Source organism: Lepidochelys olivacea (genome assembly GCF_965140295.1).
Source record: "Lepidochelys olivacea isolate rLepOli2 genome assembly, chromosome: 23".
Taxonomy (NCBI): Eukaryota; Metazoa; Chordata; order Testudines; family Cheloniidae; genus Lepidochelys; species Lepidochelys olivacea.
The window spans coordinates 752,497-771,768 of NC_140433.1; the positions used below are offsets into that span (position 1 = coordinate 752,497).

The 19,272-nt window shown below is 69.4% G+C and overlaps 1 protein-coding gene across 2 annotated transcripts in view; it reads right to left on the bottom strand.

Annotated features, from left to right (window-relative positions):
- Positions 1–447: 447 nt before the first annotated feature.
- DHX34 (DExH-box helicase 34) overlaps positions 448–19,272 on the bottom strand; it is a 29,929-nt gene continuing 11,104 nt past the window's right edge. Inside the window, exons 2-17 of one of the 2 annotated variants that reach the window (XM_084612973.1) lie at positions 10,443–11,400; positions 9,595–9,906; positions 8,886–9,149; positions 8,458–8,560; positions 8,045–8,262; positions 6,797–6,971; positions 6,431–6,624; positions 5,705–5,806; positions 5,378–5,602; positions 4,610–4,777; positions 4,220–4,334; positions 3,759–3,865; positions 3,274–3,531; positions 1,691–1,867; positions 1,263–1,392; positions 448–996 (exon numbers count right to left, since the gene is read on the bottom strand). In XM_084612973.1, the coding sequence (XP_084469099.1) occupies positions 863–996; positions 1,263–1,392; positions 1,691–1,867; positions 3,274–3,531; positions 3,759–3,865; positions 4,220–4,334; positions 4,610–4,777; positions 5,378–5,602; positions 5,705–5,806; positions 6,431–6,624; positions 6,797–6,971; positions 8,045–8,262; positions 8,458–8,560; positions 8,886–9,149; positions 9,595–9,906; positions 10,443–11,177 (3,417 nt within the window). In that variant the 5' untranslated portion in view covers positions 11,178–11,400 and the 3' untranslated portion in view covers positions 448–862. Of the gene's footprint in view, positions 997–1,262; positions 1,393–1,690; positions 1,868–3,273; positions 3,532–3,758; positions 3,866–4,219; positions 4,335–4,609; positions 4,778–5,377; positions 5,603–5,704; positions 5,807–6,430; positions 6,625–6,796; positions 6,972–8,044; positions 8,263–8,457; positions 8,561–8,885; positions 9,150–9,594; positions 9,907–10,442; positions 11,595–19,272 lie in introns of those variants that run through there. The other variant, XM_084612974.1, reaches the window with a different exon arrangement.

Sequence of the window (19,272 nt, forward strand, 5' to 3'; positions counted from 1 at the left end):
CCTCTCCCAGCGCCCAACCCCCAAGCTCCGGCTAAGCCTTGCTGACTTCCTGCCACGCATCCCATCGCACCACCCGGCCCCAGCTCACGCCCAGGCCCTCGCCCGCTGCCACTCCCGCTCCCAGCCGGGCAGACGCAGGCTTGCCCTGCGTGGATCTATTCCAATGCTGCTTCAGAGACCAGGCGCAGAACGGGGGTGTCCCGGGGGGCTGCAGGGCGCTGAGCTGCACTGAGCCACCAGGGCTCAGGTATGGGCTGCCCCATCGCCCACGCGAGGGTGCCAGCCCCCGCCGCACAGGGCAAAGCAGCTGTTAGCACTGGTGAGTTTCCCCATCCGGGGCCATCAGACCCAGAGATGCTGGGAGCCATTGTGCCACCCCTCCAGCCCACTGTGTACCAGAGAGCCTCCCCTGGACAGCCTGGGCCCCCCATTCGCGGGCTGCGCTCCTCAACCAAGGGACATTTATTCACATGTACAAACACCCGACACGTGTCCCCGCCAGGGGGAGCAGTGCCTCTGGCCCCACCAGAGCGGCCCAGTCCGACCGGCACCGGAGCAATGCCCTGACAGACCCACAGGCAGGGGGTCTCTGCCTGCCCCGTAACGAACCCGCCAACCCGACTCGTAACGAACTAACCTGGGAGTCAGCGAGGGAGCGACCGCTGCAGGACTCAGCTCCCACCCCGACCCCGCACCGCGAGTCCGACCAGCGCGGCCAGGATGCGCTGCCATGCGCTTTGTAGGAGCAGGACCATGTGCCCTCCCAGAGCTGGGGAGAGAACCCAGGAGTCCTGACACCCAGCTCCCTGCTCTGACCACTAGGCCCCCGTCAGGGCTAGGCCCAGACACACAACCCTGGCCGTCACTGGTGTTGCTTTCTGTGCCGCAGGATCTCCGTGGACGTGAACAAGAAGTCCCGCTCGCAGGCATCGCAGTGATAAGGTCTCTGCAGAGCAGTTGCTTTGGCTGAACTCTCAGCGGCCTCTTCCAGGGGAGCTGCAAGAGCAGACAAAACGGCGTCACCTGATGGGTCGAGCAGCCGGCCTGGCAGCTAGGACCCCCCTGGGTGGCTTGGCTGGGACGCCCCATCCCCATGGAGGGACATGGCTGGTGGCCCCCAGCCAGCGCAGTGCCTGGGGCAGAGACCGGCTGGGCTGGGACCCACCCCAGAACCCCCAGGCCTGCGCGGTGACCGGACAGGGGACGCCAGCCCTGGAACCCAGGCCGTGCCCCAGCCCAGCACGACCCCAGCAGAGACTCACCCTCCTCGGGCCGGGGCCGACAGCTGCTCTCGTGGCTCATGCGCTCCATGGGGGTGAAGGGCATGTAGAGGGCGCAGTGCGGGCAGGTCCAGAAGCTGCGCAGGCAGTCGCTGTACAGGTCGGTCTCGCTCTGCAAGGGACAAAGTCAGAGGGGCACAGGGTGGGACCCGGAGCCTTCGCCTCAGGGGCTGCCGGCCCCGATCCAGGGAGCGGGCTGGGACCCAGAACCTCTGCCGGGGGAATGCCGGCCCCAGTTCGGGAACGGGGAGGGGAGCCGGGGGGCGAAGGGGAGGGAAGCTGAGGGGCCCACAGCCGCTGCCTTGGGGCCCCCTGATCTGGGCCAGAGGAGCTGTGGGGGGAAATGGAGCTGCTGCCTTGGAGGCCGCTAGTCCCCATCCAGGGGGGAGCCCCGGGCTCCCAGCACTCACCGCGAGGCAGTTGTAGGTCAGGAACTCAGCCACCCTGTAGCCGCCCTTCTCCTCGTCGGGCGTCATCTCTGCCCCCTGGAAGAGCCCCGGGAGCCCCGGTGCAGCCGCCACCGTCTGGGGCCCCACGTAGCAGTTCTGCTTCTCCAGCGCCGTCAGCCGGCGCAGGCTGTACTGCACCTGCAGGGGGCGCCGGGGGTGAGGCCGGGGGGCGAGGGCGTGTCACCCGGCTGCCTGCCCGGCTGCTCCCGCCCTGCCCAGAGAGAGCTGCATTCCCCGGCACAGGGTCTGCACAACGCACCGGGCAACACCCGCCCCGCTACCTGCGCCCCCCACCGGCGCCGGGGGGAGCCGCCCGGGGGCGCCCCGCTACCTGCGCCCCCCACCCCCACCGGCGCCGGGGGGAGCCGCCCGGGGGCGCCCCGCTACCTGCGCCCCCCACCCCCACCGGCGCGGGGGGAGCCGCCCGGGGGCGCCCCGCTACCTGCGCTCCCCACCCCCACCGGCGCCGGGGGGAGCCGCCCGGGGGCGCCCCGCTACCTACGCCCCCCACCCCCACCGGCGCCGGGGGGAGCCGCCCGGGGGCGCCCCGCTACCTGCGCCCCCCACCCCCACCGGCGCCGGGGGGAGCCGCCCGGGGGCGCCCCGCTACCTGCGCCCCGACCCCCACCGGCGCCGGGGGCAGCCGCCCGGGGGCGCCCCGCTACCTACGCCCCCCACCCCCACCGGCGCCGGGGGGAGCCGCCCGGGGGCGCCCCGCTACCTGCGCCCCCCACCCCCACCGGCGCCGGGGGGAGCCGCCCGGGGGCGCCCCGCTACCTGCGCCCCCCACCCCCACCGGCGCCGGGGGGAGCCGCCCGGGGGCGCCCCGCTACCTGCGCTCCCCACCCCCACCGGCGCCGGGGGGAGCCGCCCGGGGGCGCCCCGCTACCTGCGCCCCCCACCCCCACCGGCGCCGGGGGGAGCCGCCCGGGGGCGCCCCGCTACCTACGCCCCCCACCCCCACCGGCGCCGGGGGGAGCCGCCCGGGGGCGCCCCGCTACCTGCGCCCCCCACCCCCACCGGCGCCGGGGGGAGCCGCCCGGGGGCGCCCCGCTACCTGCGCCCCCCACCCCCACCGGCGCCGGGGGGAGCCGCCCGGGGGCGCCCCGCTACCTGCGCTCCCCACCCCCACCGGCGCCGGGGGGAGCAGCTCGCGGAGGAGCTCGGATCCTGCAAACACACCATGTGCAGACTGGTAGTGGTGGGGATCGCGGCCAGTGTCCAGGCTGCCCCCCAGCCCTTCCTATTGACGTGTGGGTGACAGCTGTCCCAGACAGCACACACCCAGCGAGGGGAGGCAATGTACCGGCGCGTTGCACAGGCAGCTACCAGCCGTGCACCCACTGGTGGCATGAGCCTGCACAGGCCCTGCCCCATGCCTCAGTTTCCCCATCCGTAGGGTGGGGAGGATGTTCCCTCGCTGCCTGCGGAGCAGGCAGAGGGTGCAAAGCTCGGTGGAAAGGTTTCCCTGGGGGGCTGCAGGGCCTGAGCTGCCCGGGGCGGACCCTGGCTCGGCCCGGCTGCACTGGGGAAGCTGCAGATACCTTCTGCTGCAGGAACTCCAGCAGCCCCTGCCTCAGCGTCGCCACCTCCCGAGGGTCCGGCCTGTGCCCTGGCTCCCCGCGCCTCCCCTCCAGCTGCCGGTTCAGGAGCCCCTCCCAGGCGGCACGGAGCTGCAGGGCTGCGGAGAGCAGCCGCAGGGCCGCCGCGCTGTCCGGCACGCACAGCTCCAGCCAGGAGTCTGCCACCAGCCGCGTGCAGTCAGCGCTGGTGTCCAGGGCACGGGAGAACAGTAGGAGAGCCTGGGGGAGAGAGCAATGGTCAGGTCGGGGGCAGAGCCATGGTCAGCTATGGGGATACCTGGGGGGCAGAGCCATGGTCGGCTATGCGGGGGTCTGGGTCACAGAGGGTGAGAGTAGGGGCACAGAAAGGGAGGACCGACAGTGCAGGGGTGACATCGGGAAGCGCGGGGGCAGGGAGAGGGTAGGGGAGCCAGGGTGCAGGGTGTGGGGCAGGGCCAGGCACCCACCTGCAGGGCCGGCGCCCGCAGGCAATTCACCAAGTAGGGCTTGTTGGTCTCCAGCAGCGAGACGAAGGCCAGGAGCTGGTGCTGGCTGCTCAGCCCCTCCTGGGAACCTGCAAAGCCACAAGAGGGGGGCTCAGCTCAGCCCTGCCGTGGGGGCTGGGGCGACCATAGGGTGGGCAGGGCCCACAGCCCCCTCAGCCCCACTGCTCTGAGCGGGGCCAGAAGAACACGTGGAGGGGCACAGCAGGCTTGGGGGCTGGGCTTCAGGGGCCCTGGCTTCCAGCCCTGGCTCCCCAACAGACACCCTGTGTGACCCCAGGCTAGTCCCTGCATCCCTCTGGGACTCAGTCACCCTGTGCCACGGGGAGAAGGGTCCTTGCTGGGTCTGGTTGGACTGGGAGCTCTCTCCGCGTCGGGGCACCAAGGGGCTGGGGCCAGGCCACCCTCTGTCCCTCTCTCCCTACCTCTGCTCCTCCCGGGCTCTGCCTTCTCCTCTGTGGCCTGCAGCAGCTCTGGGCTGCTGGCAAAGACGCAGGTCGGGTGCAGGACAATCCCCTGCTTGTTCTTGGTGTGAAAAATCTGCAAGGAGACCGGATGAGGCATCAGGGCCGGGGCCAGTGGCCATGCTGGGTGACTGCAACCGGTGCTGGAGACCCCAGCCTGGGGCACAGCTCTCACGGGCTTCCTCCTTTGCAGACTCCCAAACCTCTAGCCCAGACCCCGTTCCCTTTCCAGAGCTGGGAAAGAACCCAGGAGTCCTGGCTCCCACCCCGCAGCGCTAACCACCAGACTCCCACCCCCTCCCAGAGCTGAGACAGGCCCCAGGAGCTGGAGGGGGGTCGCGAGAGGCGCACCTGGTCGGAGTCCTTGCGGCAGCTGTTGTACTGATCGGGCACGGCCAGCTGGGGGTAGAGACCCCTGCACAGCACCAGCTTGAGCAGGGCAAGCTGGTGAGAGGACAGGGCCGCGCCGGACGCAGCCTGGAGCTCGTCCACGTTGTGCCGTAGCTTGAACTTGACGTCCTGCCGAGGGAAGGGGCGATGGGGGGGGCAGAGCTGAGAGGAGCTCAGGGCGCCCCCGGCAGACCCTAGGAGCACCCCACTGCAAGCGACAGCACTGCCTAGCCTGGGCTCCGGCAGGCAGAGCCCGGCACTGCCCCCGTCCCGGCAAACCCTGCGGGCAGACGCTCCCGGGCTCCCGGCAGGGAGGGGCCAGCCTGCCACAGCCACGGGGTCCTGGCCCCCTTCCACCAGCCGGGCTCGGTGCCCACAGCCCCTCGGCCTCGCAGGGGCATGGCCCCGGCTTACACCCAGGGGACGTATCCAATGTCACAGAGACGGGGCCAGGAACTGAACCCAGGAGTGGTGGGGGCCACGGCCAGTCCCAAGCCCCACCCACCGCTCTAACCCACTGGACCCCACTCCCCTCCCAGAGCAGGGTCAGAACCCAGGAGTCCTGGCTCCCTCCTGCTGGTGGGGGGAGGGCACGGCAGGAAGCCAGCAGGTGACGCAGAGAAAGCTCTTGGTGCCGGCTTGGCCCCAGTGAGGGGTAGGATGGGGGAGCCCAGCAGGGCGGTGCCCTCTGCCCCACTCTCCCCACACTGGGACCCCCCTCCCATGCACCTGGATATCGACGCCTGACGGCCCGGTCCCGCTGGCTCCCTCGTCGCTGGAGGAGCCGGCCTCCCCTTCCTGCAGCCTCAGCACCTTGCGCGTCCGCCCCTCCGTCTCCTCATGCCGCTGCCGCAGCCGGTGCAGCTCCCGGCGCTCCCGGTGTCGGCTCTGCCGGGCGTAGCTGTCCCTGGGCCCCTGCACAGGCTCCAGCAGACCGTGGTCCCGGAGCAGCGCCTGGGGGTGGGGGGCAGGAGGTTAGGCGGGGAAGGGGCTAGGGTGGGGGCCGTGCTGGGTTCTGAGGGGGACACCCAGACCCTTCTCCCGCCGCACACCCACCTGGAACTGGTGCCGCAGGTTGGCCGCCTCGTAGAGCCGATGCTCCTCCAGCCCCCGGAGCCGGCACCATTTCCGGGAGCTGCCAGCCCGCTCCGACTTCACCTGCCGGCCACACCGAAGCCTCAGCTTATTCGGGGAGGGGCAGGGAGCCATCCTGCTGCACCCCACAGCCCCCACCACGGTGCATCTCCTCCCGCAGACCCCACCCACAGCCCCCGCCACGGGGCATTTCCTCCCCCAGAGCACCCCGCATGGCGCATCTCCTCCCCCAGACCCCCCCACAGCTCCTGCCACGGGGCATCTCCTCCCGCAGACCCCCCCCACAGCCCCCGCCACGGGGCATCTCCTCCCGCAGACCCCCCCACAGCCCCCGCCACGGGGCATCTGCTCCCCCAGACCCCCCCACAGCTCCCGTCACGGGGCATCTCCTCCCCCAGAGCACCCCCCATGGTGCATCTCTTCCCGCAGACCCCCCCACAGCTCCCGCCACAGGGGATCTCCTCCCCCAGACCCCCCCCACAGCTCCCGCCACAGGGCATCTGCTCCCCCAGAGCCCCCCCACAGCCCCCGCCACGGGGCATCTCCTCCCCCAGACCCTCCCCACAGCTCCCGCCATGGGGCATCTCCTCCCCCAGACCCTTAACAGCTCCCCCACAGGATGTAACCCCCCCCAAGGGGTCTGCCCCCACAAGCCCTCCTGCAGAGCAGATGGCCAGCCAGTCCCACCTGCACCCACTCGTTGAAGGTATTGAGCAGTGTCAGCGGGTCGCCGTGGGGGCTCTCGAGGGGCCGGCGGGCCGTGGCACAGTCCGGGTTGGTGCGTGTGGAGCGCAGGAATGGGGACTGCACGCTCAGCGCTGCCGCCACGGTGAGCACCGGCTCAGCCAGCCCGAAGAGCGCACCCAGAACCAGCATCTTCCCTGCAGCGGGATGGAGGGAGGAGAGCGTTACGGGGGGGAGGGGGGGGCAGCGAACCGCCTCCTATCCCCATCCCAAGGCTTAAAGTCCCTCTCCATGCCCCTGGCACCCACCCCACCCCCGATTTACCCCCGCACTCAGCCAGGGCCTCCCCAGCCCCCCGCGGCACCTCACCGATCACCACGTCCACGGGCAGCTGGGCCAGCAGGCTCCCGATGGGCGTCAAGCTCTCGGCCCTGTCCAGCGCCCCCTGCTCCCTCAAGTAGCGCACGGCTGTCTCCAGGCTGGACTGGGGGGGTGGCTCCAGGAAGGGGAAGGTCCGGGGGTCACCCAGCCCCATGCTCTTCATCTGGGGGGTGGAGAAATGAAAGATTAGCCCTTTGCCTGGACGTCATCACCGCTGCAGAACAGACATGCGGGTCACATGTGAGGAGCTGTGTATCTGCCCTGAAAAGTGTGTTCGGAAGGTGTGTGAGACAAGCAGGCCAGAAGGCGCCCCAGGTGCTCCTGCCAGGCAGGAGAGAAGAGACACTTACCTCACCCGGGCTGAGTATCGGGGGGTCACAAGCACCCACTTACTCTGAGCAAAAGATGGATCGATAGACTGCAGGAACACCCACAAACAGCAGGGTGACCCTGCTTGGACTTTTGGGGTGTAACTGGGATACAGAGAGACACCCAGGATCCTTCACCGAGGGGCAAGCAGCCAGCTGGCACATTGTATGACTGGAGGATCACAGCTGTTCTGGCTGGTCCTTGCTGGGAGATACAGACCGGCTGTTCGTTCAGCTCAGGCTCGCATAGCACGCCAAGGTTTTATTTTATAAGTGACCCCAAACATCCATTAATTCGACCTGCTGCTTCTCGAACCTCCGCTCTCCGCTAAATCCCTGTCTTGTTCTCACGCTGAACGGATCCACCGGCTGTGTGCTAAGCAGAGCTGTGCACCCGGGGGTGACGGCGAGCTGGGGCGCGCTGCTCCTTGGGGAGCGGCGGAAGGGGGCTGGATGCCGTAGGGTGGCGCTTGGAGGGCTCTGGCGTTGGAGGGTGCTGCCCTGCAGGACCGCGGAGCCGGCGCAAGCCGAGAGGGGAGGGCTCGCGTGGCCTGTAGCCGGTGGAGTCAGAGCGGACCCCCGGCAGGGACAGCCTCACAGCCCCGGAAGCGTCACGCAGAGGCTGGGAGGCTGCAGGGGCTGGGCCCAGCGCTTCCTCCCGTGATGCTGGAGACCTGGGAGCGAGTTCCGGCTCCAAGGATGCTGCACGAGCCAGCACTCGGCACGGCCACACATTGGGCAGGCTAGGGGCTCAGCCTTCCAGAGCAGAGCATCTACCCAGGTTCCCCCCTTTCGAAGGACAGCTCCCCCCAGCAGTGACAGACCCGCCTGGGGATGGGGGAGATCCCCCCTCCCCGGCTCTGCCTACCTGCAGCACCAGGGCGTCGAGCGCCACGCGCTGGATCTCCGGCACCGGGTAGGGGGCGAAGGCGTCGTAGTCAGATTCAGCGTAGAGCCGGTAGCAGACCCCGGGGCCCGTCCGGCCCGCGCGCCCCTTCCGCTGCTCGGCGCTGGCCCGGCTGATCCAGAACTCCTGCAGCCGCTGCAGCTTGGCCTGGGGGTCGTAGCTGAGTTCCTTCACCTTCCCTGGGGGGCAGGACAGGCAGACACTCTGGGGACAATCTCCACACGCCTCACCCAGCACCCGGCCGCCCCCATCCTGCCGCGCTCAGAGCCACAGCCAAAGGGGAGTCCCAGGCCGGCCCGGAGAGTGGAGCCCCACCCCACCAGCTGGTGCTGGCCCACGCCTCCCAGCCCCGAAGCGAGGGGAGGGCGTCTCACCAGAGTCCAGCACAAAGCGCACCCCATCGATGGTGACCGAGGTCTCGGCGATGTTGGTGGAGACAATGCATTTCCGGACTCCTGGGGGGGGCATGTCAAACACCTGGGGGGTGGGGGGAAGAGATGGGGAGTCACAGCTCCTGACACACCCCGCCACCCCTGCTGGTCCCCTCTGCACCCCCACACATGGCTACTCTCCACCCCCTCCCCCTCCCTTCGCCCAACACAGTCGTTCCCCCGCCCACCCCACAGCACCGCTCCCCCCAGCCACCCCACGCGCCCCCCTTCCTAGCCCCCACAGCCACTCCCCAGCTACGTTCCCCTCCTAGCCCCATCGGTGATGCCAGCTCCCCACAGCACGCTCCCCCACCGGGGGGCACAGCCCAGTCCAGCGGAGGCCTTGGCCCCTGCCCCGCGCCCAGACCCACCTTGTCCTGCTCAGCAATGGAGAGGGTGCTGTGCAAGGGCAGCACCACCCAGCGCTGGGTGTGGGTGGCATAGGCCTGGACCACCTCCAGCACGGCGCTGATCTCCGCCACCCCGCTCAGGAAGACGAGCAGGTCGCCCCGCTCCTCGGGCGGGTACTTGTGGTCGATGGCCTGCAGCACCCGCAGGTAGGGCCGGGGGTCCAGCCGCTCCGGCTTCCCGCTCGCTGCCAGAGCCTCCTCCTGGGGGATGGGCTGGTAGACGACCTGGGCAAGCAGAGACGCCATGGCCACAGGGCAGGGAGAGAGAGCGCCCGACGCTGGGCAGCCCGAGGGCCGGCCCCGCAGGGACACCGCCCTCATCGGCCCAGCAGGCTGGAGGTGCAGGGAGAGGGAGGGCAGTGGCGTGGCTTAGCCGGCTCAGCACTGGGAGCCGGGACTCCTGGGTTCTGCCCGCACTACGGGCGGGGAGTAAGGCCCAGTGGGTTAGAACCGGGGGGCTGGGAAGCCAGGACTCCTGGGTTCTAATCCGCCTGCGTACAGACACAGCTGCATCTCAGCACCGGGTGAGGGATCCCTGTACACACAGCCCCCGTGCCCCACCCCAGAGGTGGCCACGTCTCAGCACCGGAGGGGGACCCCCAAGGATGCGGCAGGGGTACAGCAAGGGGCTCCCCAAGTTCCCAGCCACGCCCACCCCCCATGCTCTCACCGTGATGGGGAAGAGCCGGCCGGGCACCTGCACCACGGGGGCACCCCCGAAGTACCCCGCGAAGAGGCGGATGTTGATGGTGGCCGACATGAGCACCAGCTTGAGGTCGGGGCGGGCGGGCAGCAGGCAGCGCAGCACGCCCAGAAGGAAGTCACTATGCAGATGCCGCTCGTGCACCTCGTCGGCAATCAGCACCTGGTACCCGGGCAGCGCCGGCTCGCGCTGCACCTGCCGCAGCAGCAGCCCCTCCGTCAGGAAGACGATCTTGGTGGCCGGGGAGCGGGTGCTCTCGAAGCGGATCTGGTATCCCACCTGGGGAGGAGCAGGGGCGGGCGGGCGGGCAGGCGGTCAGCAGGAGGGGAGCCCAGCACCTGCCAGCCAGGGCAGAGGGCCAGCACGGAGGGACCATGGTGCTCGCCCCAGACAGCTGGTGCTGAAATGCATGGAGCTGCCCTAAGAGAGGCCCCTGATCACCGGCACAGAGCCCTAGGGGCTCGGCCCAGACCCCCAGGCACTGCCTGCTCCCAGGGCACGGCCCAGACCCCCATGGGGGGTGGTTGGGAGGGCACAACCTAGATCTCAGGGCTCTCTGCATCCCCAAGGCATGGCCCAGCCCCCATTCTCTGCATACAATCTCACCCACTGCCCCCACGCAGCAGGGCTATGGGACAACAGCGAGAGGCCACATGGGGTCGGGGCATCTGGGACCCCCGCTGGGTTTAGCTGGGATTCCTGGCCAGGAGGAGCGGGGGGCACAGCAGGTCTCACGTCCTCCCTGTCCGAATTCCCTCAGCCTGGCACAGACCCTGCCTGAGCCCTGGGGCACCCCTGGTCTCAGCCCCACTCACCTCAGCCCCATACTGGTGCAGGCTCTCAAAGCCCACCCGCTTGGCCAGCGAGATGCAGGCGATGCGACGTGGCTGGGTGCAGGCCACGTGACTGTACCCAGCCGCTAGCAGGTACTGGGGGACCTGTGTGGACTTGCCACAGCCCGTGTCGCCGGCTACCACCACCACCTGGTTCTGGGCCACAGCCCGCAGCAGCCGGTCGCGGTACTGAGCAATGGGCAGGGCCGCCCGCTCCCGCTGCAGCTTGGCCAGCTTGGCAAAGCTCTGCTTCTGGGCGAAGTCCAGGTAATGCAGCAGGGCGGCGCGGAACTGGGAGCGCTGCTCGGCCGGCACCCCTGGGCCCTGCCGCGGACCCCCCCTCCTGCCCTGCGCCAGCCCCTCCACGTCCCCGCTCAGCACCGACAGATTGATCCGGTAGCACGGGTCGTACTCCCGTGGGAGGCCAGCCAGCCCAGGGGCGGCAGAGGGGTCAGCTCGGGCCGGGGGAGCCCACACCGCCGGCTCCCCCTTCGCCTTCAGGGTCTGGAAGCGCTGGAGCCGGCCGAAGAAGGCCCAGAACTGGCGGCTGTCTTCAGAGCCCGCCCGGATGTAATCCTGCTCCCGGAAATACAGCTCCTCCAGCCGGCGCCGCATCTCGGGGCAGCTCCAGTCCCAGCAGCCGCCCTGCTGCCCCCGGGACGGGGAGGGGTCTCTGCTTCGCCTCTTGGCCCTGCGCTCCTTCTCCGACGATGGCATCTCTGCCCCCTTGGGTCACCCCCGGCGAAGACCTCCCACTTCTCGGCAGAGGCAGGGGATGGGAATCTGGATCTGGGCAACCCACAGGGGTCAGGGGGTTGGAAATCCGGACAGGGCTGCAGGCAGGAAACAGCTGAATCTCTGCGGGGGCCTCACCCCAACTGGCTACTCCGTGGTGGGTGAATGGTTCGGGGGTCCCACTCAAGGCTGATCTCTCCAGTGCCTGGGGGTTGGGGGACAGAAGGCAATGTGTAAGGACAAGAACTCGTTCTGGAAGAGCATCAGCCCCGGGCCTGCCGGGCCGGGAACCCTGTGCCAGGCAGGGGGGATTAAACCCAAACAGCTCTCTGGGCTTGATCCATCCCCGGGCACCAGAGGGCACCTGCCCTCTCCCACCCACCAAGAAGCTAACGCCCCAACAAAGCATCCCCCATGGCCCCTCTCTGTGCTCTCGTGTGCCCCCCTCCAGAACCCTCTGCTATCCCTCCCACAGACCCCCCTCCAAACCTCTATGGGCTACCCTGCACCCCTGCTATCCCTCCCACAGAACCCCCATTCCCCTATGGGCCCCCCGAAACCTCTGCTATCCCTCCCACAGACCCCCCTCCAAACCTCTATGGGCTACCCTGCACCCCTGCTATCCCTCCCACAGAACCGCCATTCCCCTATGGGCCCCCCGAAACCTCTGCTATCCCTCCCACAGACCCCCCTCCAAACCTCTATGGGCTCCCCCGCACCCCCTGCTATCCCTCCCACAGCCCCCCCTCCATTCCCCTATGGGCCCCCCTGCACCCCCTGCTATCCCTCCCACAGCCCCCCCTCCATTCCCCTATGGGCCCCCCTGAACCCTCTGCTATCCCTCCCACAGACCCCCCTCCAAACCTCTATGGGCTCCCCCGCACCCCCTGCTATCCCTCCCACAGCCCCCCCTCCATTCCCCTATGGGCCCCCACGCACCCCCTGCTATCCCTCCCACAGACCCCCCCATTCCCCTATGGCCCCCACGCACCCCCTGCTATCCCTCCCACAGCCTCCCCTCCATTCCCCTATGGGCCCCCACGCACCCCATGCTATCCCTCCCACAGATCCACCCTCCATTCCCCTATCGGCCCCCACGCACCCCCTGCTATCCCTCCCACAGACCCCCCCTCCATTCCCCTATCGGCCCCCACGCACCCCCTGCTATCCCTCCCACATACCCCCCCATTCCTCTATGGCCCCCCATGCCCCCTGCTATCCCTCCCACAGACCCCCCCATTCCCCTATGGGCCACCCCAAACCCTCTGCTATCCCTCCCACAGACCCCCCTCCATTCCCGTATGGGCCCCCCCAAGTCCACTGCTATCCCTCCCACAGACCCCCCCATTCCCCTATGGGCCCCCCTGAACCCTCTGCTATCCCTCCCACAGACCCCCCTCCAAACCTCTATGGGCTCCCCCGCACCCCCTGCTATCCCTCCCACAGCCCCCCCTCCATTCCCCTATGGGCCCCCCTGAACCCTCTGCTATCCCTCCCACAGACCCCCCCTCCATTCCCCTATCGGCCCCCATGCACCCCCTGCTATCCCTCCCACAGACCCCCCCATTCCCCTATGGGCCCCCCTGCACCCCCTGCTATCCCTCCCACAGACCCCCCATTCCCCTATGGGCCCCCCTGCACCCCCTGCTATCCCTCCCACAGACCCCCCCATTCCCCTATCGGCCCCCACGCACCCCCTGCTATCCCTCCAACAGCCCCCCCTCCATTCCCCTATGGGCCCCCCTGAACCCCCTGCTATCCCTCCCACAGCCCCCCCTCCATTCCCCTATGGGCCCCCACGCACCCCCTGCTATCCCTCCCACAGACCCCCCCATTCCCCTATGGCCCCCACGCACCCCCTGCTATCCCTCCCACAGCCTCCCCTCCATTCCCCTATGGGCCCCCACGCACCCCATGCTATCCCTCCCACAGATCCACCCTCCATTCCCCTATCGGCCCCCACGCACCCCCTGCTATCCCTCCCACAGACCCCCCCTCCATTCCCCTATCGGCCCCCACGCACCCCCTGCTATCCCTCCCACATACCCCCCCATTCCTCTATGGCCCCCCATGCCCCCTGCTATCCCTCCCACAGACCCCCCCATTCCCCTATGGGCCACCCCAAACCCTCTGCTATCCCTCCCACAGACCCCCCTCCATTCCCGTATGGGCCCCCCCAAGTCCACTGCTATCCCTCCCACAGACCCCCCCATTCCCCTATGGGCCCCCCTGAACCCTCTGCTATCCCTCCCACAGACCCCCCTCCAAACCTCTATGGGCTCCCCCGCACCCCCTGCTATCCCTCCCACAGCCCCCCCTCCATTCCCCTATGGGCCCCCCTGAACCCTCTGCTATCCCTCCCACAGACCCCCCCTCCATTCCCCTATCGGCCCCCCGCACCCCCTGCTATCCCTCCCACAGACCCCCCCATTCCCCTATGGCCCCCCGCACCCCCTGCTATCCCTCCCACAGACCCCCCCATTCCCCTATGGCCCCCCCGCACCCCCTGCTATCCCTCCCACAGACCCCCCCATTCCCCTATCGGCCCCCACGCACCCCCTGCTATCCCTCCCACAGCCCCCCCCATTCCCCTATGGGCCCCCCGCATCCCCTGCTATCCCTCCCACAGACCCCCCATTCCTCTATGGGCCCCCCGCACCCCCTGCTATCCCTCCCACAGACCCCCCCCATTCCCCTATCGGCTCCCACGCACCCCCTGCTATCCCTCCCACAGCCCCCCCATTCCCCTATGGCCCCCGCACCCCCTGCTATCCCTCCCACAGACCCCCCCATTCCCCTATGGCCCCCCCGCACCCCATGCTATCCCTCCCACAGACCCCCCCATTCCACTATCGGCCCCCCGCACCCCCTGCTATCCCTCCCACAGACCCCCCCATTCCCCTATCGGCCCCCCGCACCCCCTGCTATCCCTCCCACAGACCCCCCCATTCCCCTATGGGCCCCGCACCCCCTGCTATCCCTCCCACAGACCCCCCCATTCCCCTATGGGCCCCCCGCACCCCCTGCTATCCCTCCCACAGACCCCCCCATTCCCCTATGGGCCCCCCGCACCCCCTGCTATCCCTCCCACAGACCCCCCATTCCTCTATGGGCCCCCCGCACCCCCTGCTATCCCTCCCACAGACCCCCCCCATTCCCCTATCGGCCCCCACGCACCCCCTGCTATCCCTCCCACAGACCCCCCCATTCCCCTATGGCCCCTGCACCCCCTGCTATCCCTCCCACAGACCCCCCATTCCCCTATGGCCCCCCCGCACCCCCTGCTATCCCTCCCACAGACCCCCCCATTCCACTATGGCCCCCGCACCCCCTGCTATCCCTCCCACAGACCCCCCCATTCCCCTATGGCCCCCCCGCACCCCCTGCTATCCCTCCCACAGACCCCCCCATTCCCCTATCGGCCCCCCGCACCCCCTGCTATCCCTCCCACAGACCCCCCCATTCCCCTATGGGCCCCCCGCACCCCCTGCTATCCCTCCCACAAACCCCCCCATTCCCCTATGGGCCCCCCGCACCCCCTGCTATCCCTCCCACAGACCCCCCCATTCCTCTATGGGCCCCCCGCACCCCCTGCTATCCCTCCCACAGACCCCCTCCCATTCCCCTATCGGCCCCCACGCACCCCCTGCTATCCCTCCCACAGACCCCCCCATTCCCCTATGGCCCCCGCACCCCCTGCTATCCCTCCCACAGACCCCCCCATTCCCCTATGGCCCCCCGCACCCCCTGCTATCCCTCCCACAGACCCCCCCCCATTCCCCTATCGGCCCCACGCACCCCCTGCTATCCCTCCCACAGACCCCCCCATTCCCCTATGGGCCCCCCGCACCCCCTGCTATCCCTCCCACAAACCCCCCCATTCCCCTATGGGCCCCCCGCACCCCCTGCTATCCCTCCCACAGACCCCCCCATTCCTCTATGGGCCCCCCGCACCCCCTGCTATCCCTCCCACAGACCCCCTCCCATTCCCCTATCGGCCCCCACGCACCCCCTGCTATCCCTCCCACAGACCCCCCCATTCCCCTATGGCCCCCGCACCCCCTGCTATCCCTCCCACAGACCCCCCATTCCCCTATGGGCCCCCCTGCACCCCCTGCTATCCCTCCCACAGACCCCCCCATTCCCCTATCGGCCCCCACGCACCCCCTGCTATCCCTCCAACAGCCCCCCCTCCATTCCCCTATGGGCCCCCCTGAACCCCCTGCTATCCCTCCCACAGCCCCCCCTCCATTCCCCTATGGGCCCCCACGCACCCCCTGCTATCCCTCCCACAGACCCCCCCATTCCCCTATGGCCCCCACGCACCCCCTGCTATCCCTCCCACAGCCTCCCCTCCATTCCCCTATGGGCCCCCACGCACCCCATGCTATCCCTCCCACAGATCCACCCTCCATTCCCCTATCGGCCCCCACGCACCCCCTGCTATCCCTCCCACAGACCCCCCCTCCATTCCCCTATCGGCCCCCACGCACCCCCTGCTATCCCTCCCACATACCCCCCCATTCCTCTATGGCCCCCCATGCCCCCTGCTATCCCTCCCACAGACCCCCCCATTCCCCTATGGGCCACCCCAAACCCTCTGCTATCCCTCCCACAGACCCCCCTCCATTCCCGTATGGGCCCCCCCAAGTCCACTGCTATCCCTCCCACAGACCCCCCCATTCCCCTATGGGCCCCCCTGAACCCTCTGCTATCCCTCCCACAGACCCCCCTCCAAACCTCTATGGGCTCCCCCGCACCCCCTGCTATCCCTCCCACAGCCCCCCCTCCATTCCCCTATGGGCCCCCCTGAACCCTCTGCTATCCCTCCCACAGACCCCCCCTCCATTCCCCTATCGGCCCCCCGCACCCCCTGCTATCCCTCCCACAGACCCCCCCATTCCCCTATGGCCCCCCGCACCCCCTGCTATCCCTCCCACAGACCCCCCATTCCCCTATGGCCCCCCCGCACCCCCTGCTATCCCTCCCACAGACCCCCCCATTCCCCTATCGGCCCCCACGCACCCCCTGCTATCCCTCCCACAGCCCCCCCCATTCCCCTATGGGCCCCCCGCATCCCCTGCTATCCCTCCCACAGACCCCCCATTCCTCTATGGGCCCCCCGCACCCCCTGCTATCCCTCCCACAGACCCCCCCCATTCCCCTATCGGCTCCCACGCACCCCCTGCTATCCCTCCCACAGCCCCCCCATTCCCCTATGGCCCCCGCACCCCCTGCTATCCCTCCCACAGACCCCCCCATTCCCCTATGGCCCCCCCGCACCCCATGCTATCCCTCCCACAGACCCCCCCATTCCACTATCGGCCCCCCGCACCCCCTGCTATCCCTCCCACAGACCCCCCCATTCCCCTATCGGCCCCCCGCACCCCCTGCTATCCCTCCCACAGACCCCCCCATTCCCCTATGGGCCCCGCACCCCCTGCTATCCCTCCCACAGACCCCCCCATTCCCCTATGGGCCCCCCGCACCCCCTGCTATCCCTCCCACAGACCCCCCCATTCCCCTATGGGCCCCCCGCACCCCCTGCTATCCCTCCCACAGACCCCCCATTCCTCTATGGGCCCCCCGCACCCCCTGCTATCCCTCCCACAGACCCCCCCCATTCCCCTATCGGCCCCCACGCACCCCCTGCTATCCCTCCCACAGACCCCCCATTCCCCTATGGCCCCCCCGCACCCCCTGCTATCCCTCCCACAGACCCCCCCATTCCACTATGGCCCCCGCACCCCCTGCTATCCCTCCCACAGACCCCCCCATTCCCCTATGGCCCCCCCGCACCCCCTGCTATCCCTCCCACAGACCCCCCCATTCCCCTATCGGCCCCCCGCACCCCCTGCTATCCCTCCCACAGACCCCCCCATTCCCCTATGGGCCCCCCGCACCCCCTGCTATCCCTCCCACAAACCCCCCCATTCCCCTATGGGCCCCCCGCACCCCCTGCTATCCCTCCCACAGACCCCCCCATTCCTCTATGGGCCCCCCGCACCCCCTGCTATCCCTCCCACAGACCCCCTCCCATTCCCCTATCGGCCCCCACGCACCCCCTGCTATCCCTCCCACAGACCCCCCCATTCCCCTATGGCCCCCGCACCCCCTGCTATCCCTCCCACAGCCCCCCCCATTCCCCTATGGCCCCCCGCACCCCCTGCTATCCCTCCCACAGACCCCCCCCATTCCCCTATCGGCCCCACGCACCCCCTGCTATCCCTCCCACAGACCCCCCCATTCCCCTATGGGCCCCCCGCACCCCCTGCTATCCCTCCCACAAACCCCCCCATTCCCCTATGGGCCCCCCGCACCCCCTGCTATCCCTCCCACAGACCCCCCCATTCCTCTATGGGCCCCCGCACCCCCTGCTATCCCTCCCACAGACCCCCTCCCATTCCCCTATCGGCCCCCACGCACCCCCTGCTATCCCTCCCACAGACCCCCCCATTCCCCTATGGCCCCCGCACCCCCTGCTATCCCTCCCACAGACCCCCCATTCCCCTATGGGCCCCCCTGCACCCCCTGCTATCCCTCCCACAGACCCCCCCATTCCCCTATCGGCCCCCACGCACCCCCTGCTATCCCTCCAACAGCCCCCCCTCCATTCCCCTATGGGCCCCCCTGAACCCCCTGCTATCCCTCCCACAGCCCCCCCTCCATTCCCCTATGGGCCCCCACGCACCCCCTGCTATCCCTCCCACAGACCCCCCCATTCCCCTATGGCCCCCACGCACCCCCTGCTATCCCTCCCACAGCCTCCCCTCCATTCCCCTATGGGCCCCCACGCACCCCATGCTATCCCTCCCACAGATCCACCCTCCATTCCCCTATCGGCCCCCACGCACCCCCTGCTATCCCTCCCACAGACCCCCCCTCCATTCCCCTATCGGCCCCCACGCACCCCCTGCTATCCCTCCCACATACCCCCCCATTCCTCTATGGCCCCCCATGCCCCCTGCTATCCCTCCCACAGACCCCCCCATTCCCCTATGGGCCACCCCAAACCCTCTGCTATCCCTCCCACAGACCCCCCTCCATTCCCGTATGGGCCCCCCCAAGTCCACTGCTATCCCTCCCACAGACCCCCCCATTCCCCTATGGGCCCCCCTGAACCCTCTGCTATCCCTCCCACAGACCCCCCTCCAAACCTCTATGGGCTCCCCCGCACCCCCTGCTATCCCTCCCACAGCCCCCCCTCCATTCCCCTATGGGCCCCCCTGAACCCTCTGCTATCCCTCCCACAGACCCCCCCTCCATTCCCCTATCGGCCCCCCGCACCCCCTGCTATCCCTCCCACAGACCCCCCCATTCCCCTATGGCCCCCCGCACCCCCTGCTATCCCTCCCACAGACCCCCCCATTCCCCTATGGCCCCCCCGCACCCCCTGCTATCCCTCCCACAGACCCCCCCATTCCCCTATCGGCCCCCACGCACCCCCTGCTATCCCTCCCACAGCCCCCCCCATTCCCCTATGGGCCCCCCGCATCCCCTGCTATCCCTCCCACAGACCCCCCATTCCTCTATGGGCCCCCCGCACCCCCTGCTATCCCTCCCACAGACCCCCCCCATTCCCCTATCGGCTCCCACGCACCCCCTGCTATCCCTCCCACAGCCCCCCCATTCCCCTATGGCCCCCGCACCCCCTGCTATCCCTCCCACAGACCCCCCCATTCCCCTATGGCCCCCCCGCACCCCATGCTATCCCTCCCACAGACCCCCCCATTCCACTATCGGCCCCCCGCACCCCCTGCTATCCCTCCCACAGACCCCCCCATTCCCCTATCGGCCCCCCGCACCCCCTGCTATCCCTCCCACAGACCCCCCCATTCCCCTATGGGCCCCGCACCCCCTGCTATCCCTCCCACAGACCCCCCCATTCCCCTATGGGCCCCCCGCACCCCCTGCTATCCCTCCCACAGACCCCCCCATTCCCCTATGGGCCCCCCGCACCCCCTGCTATCCCTCCCACAGACCCCCCATTCCTCTATGGGCCCCCCGCACCCCCTGCTATCCCTCCCACAGACCCCCCCCATTCCCCTATCGGCCCCCACGCACCCCCTGCTATCCC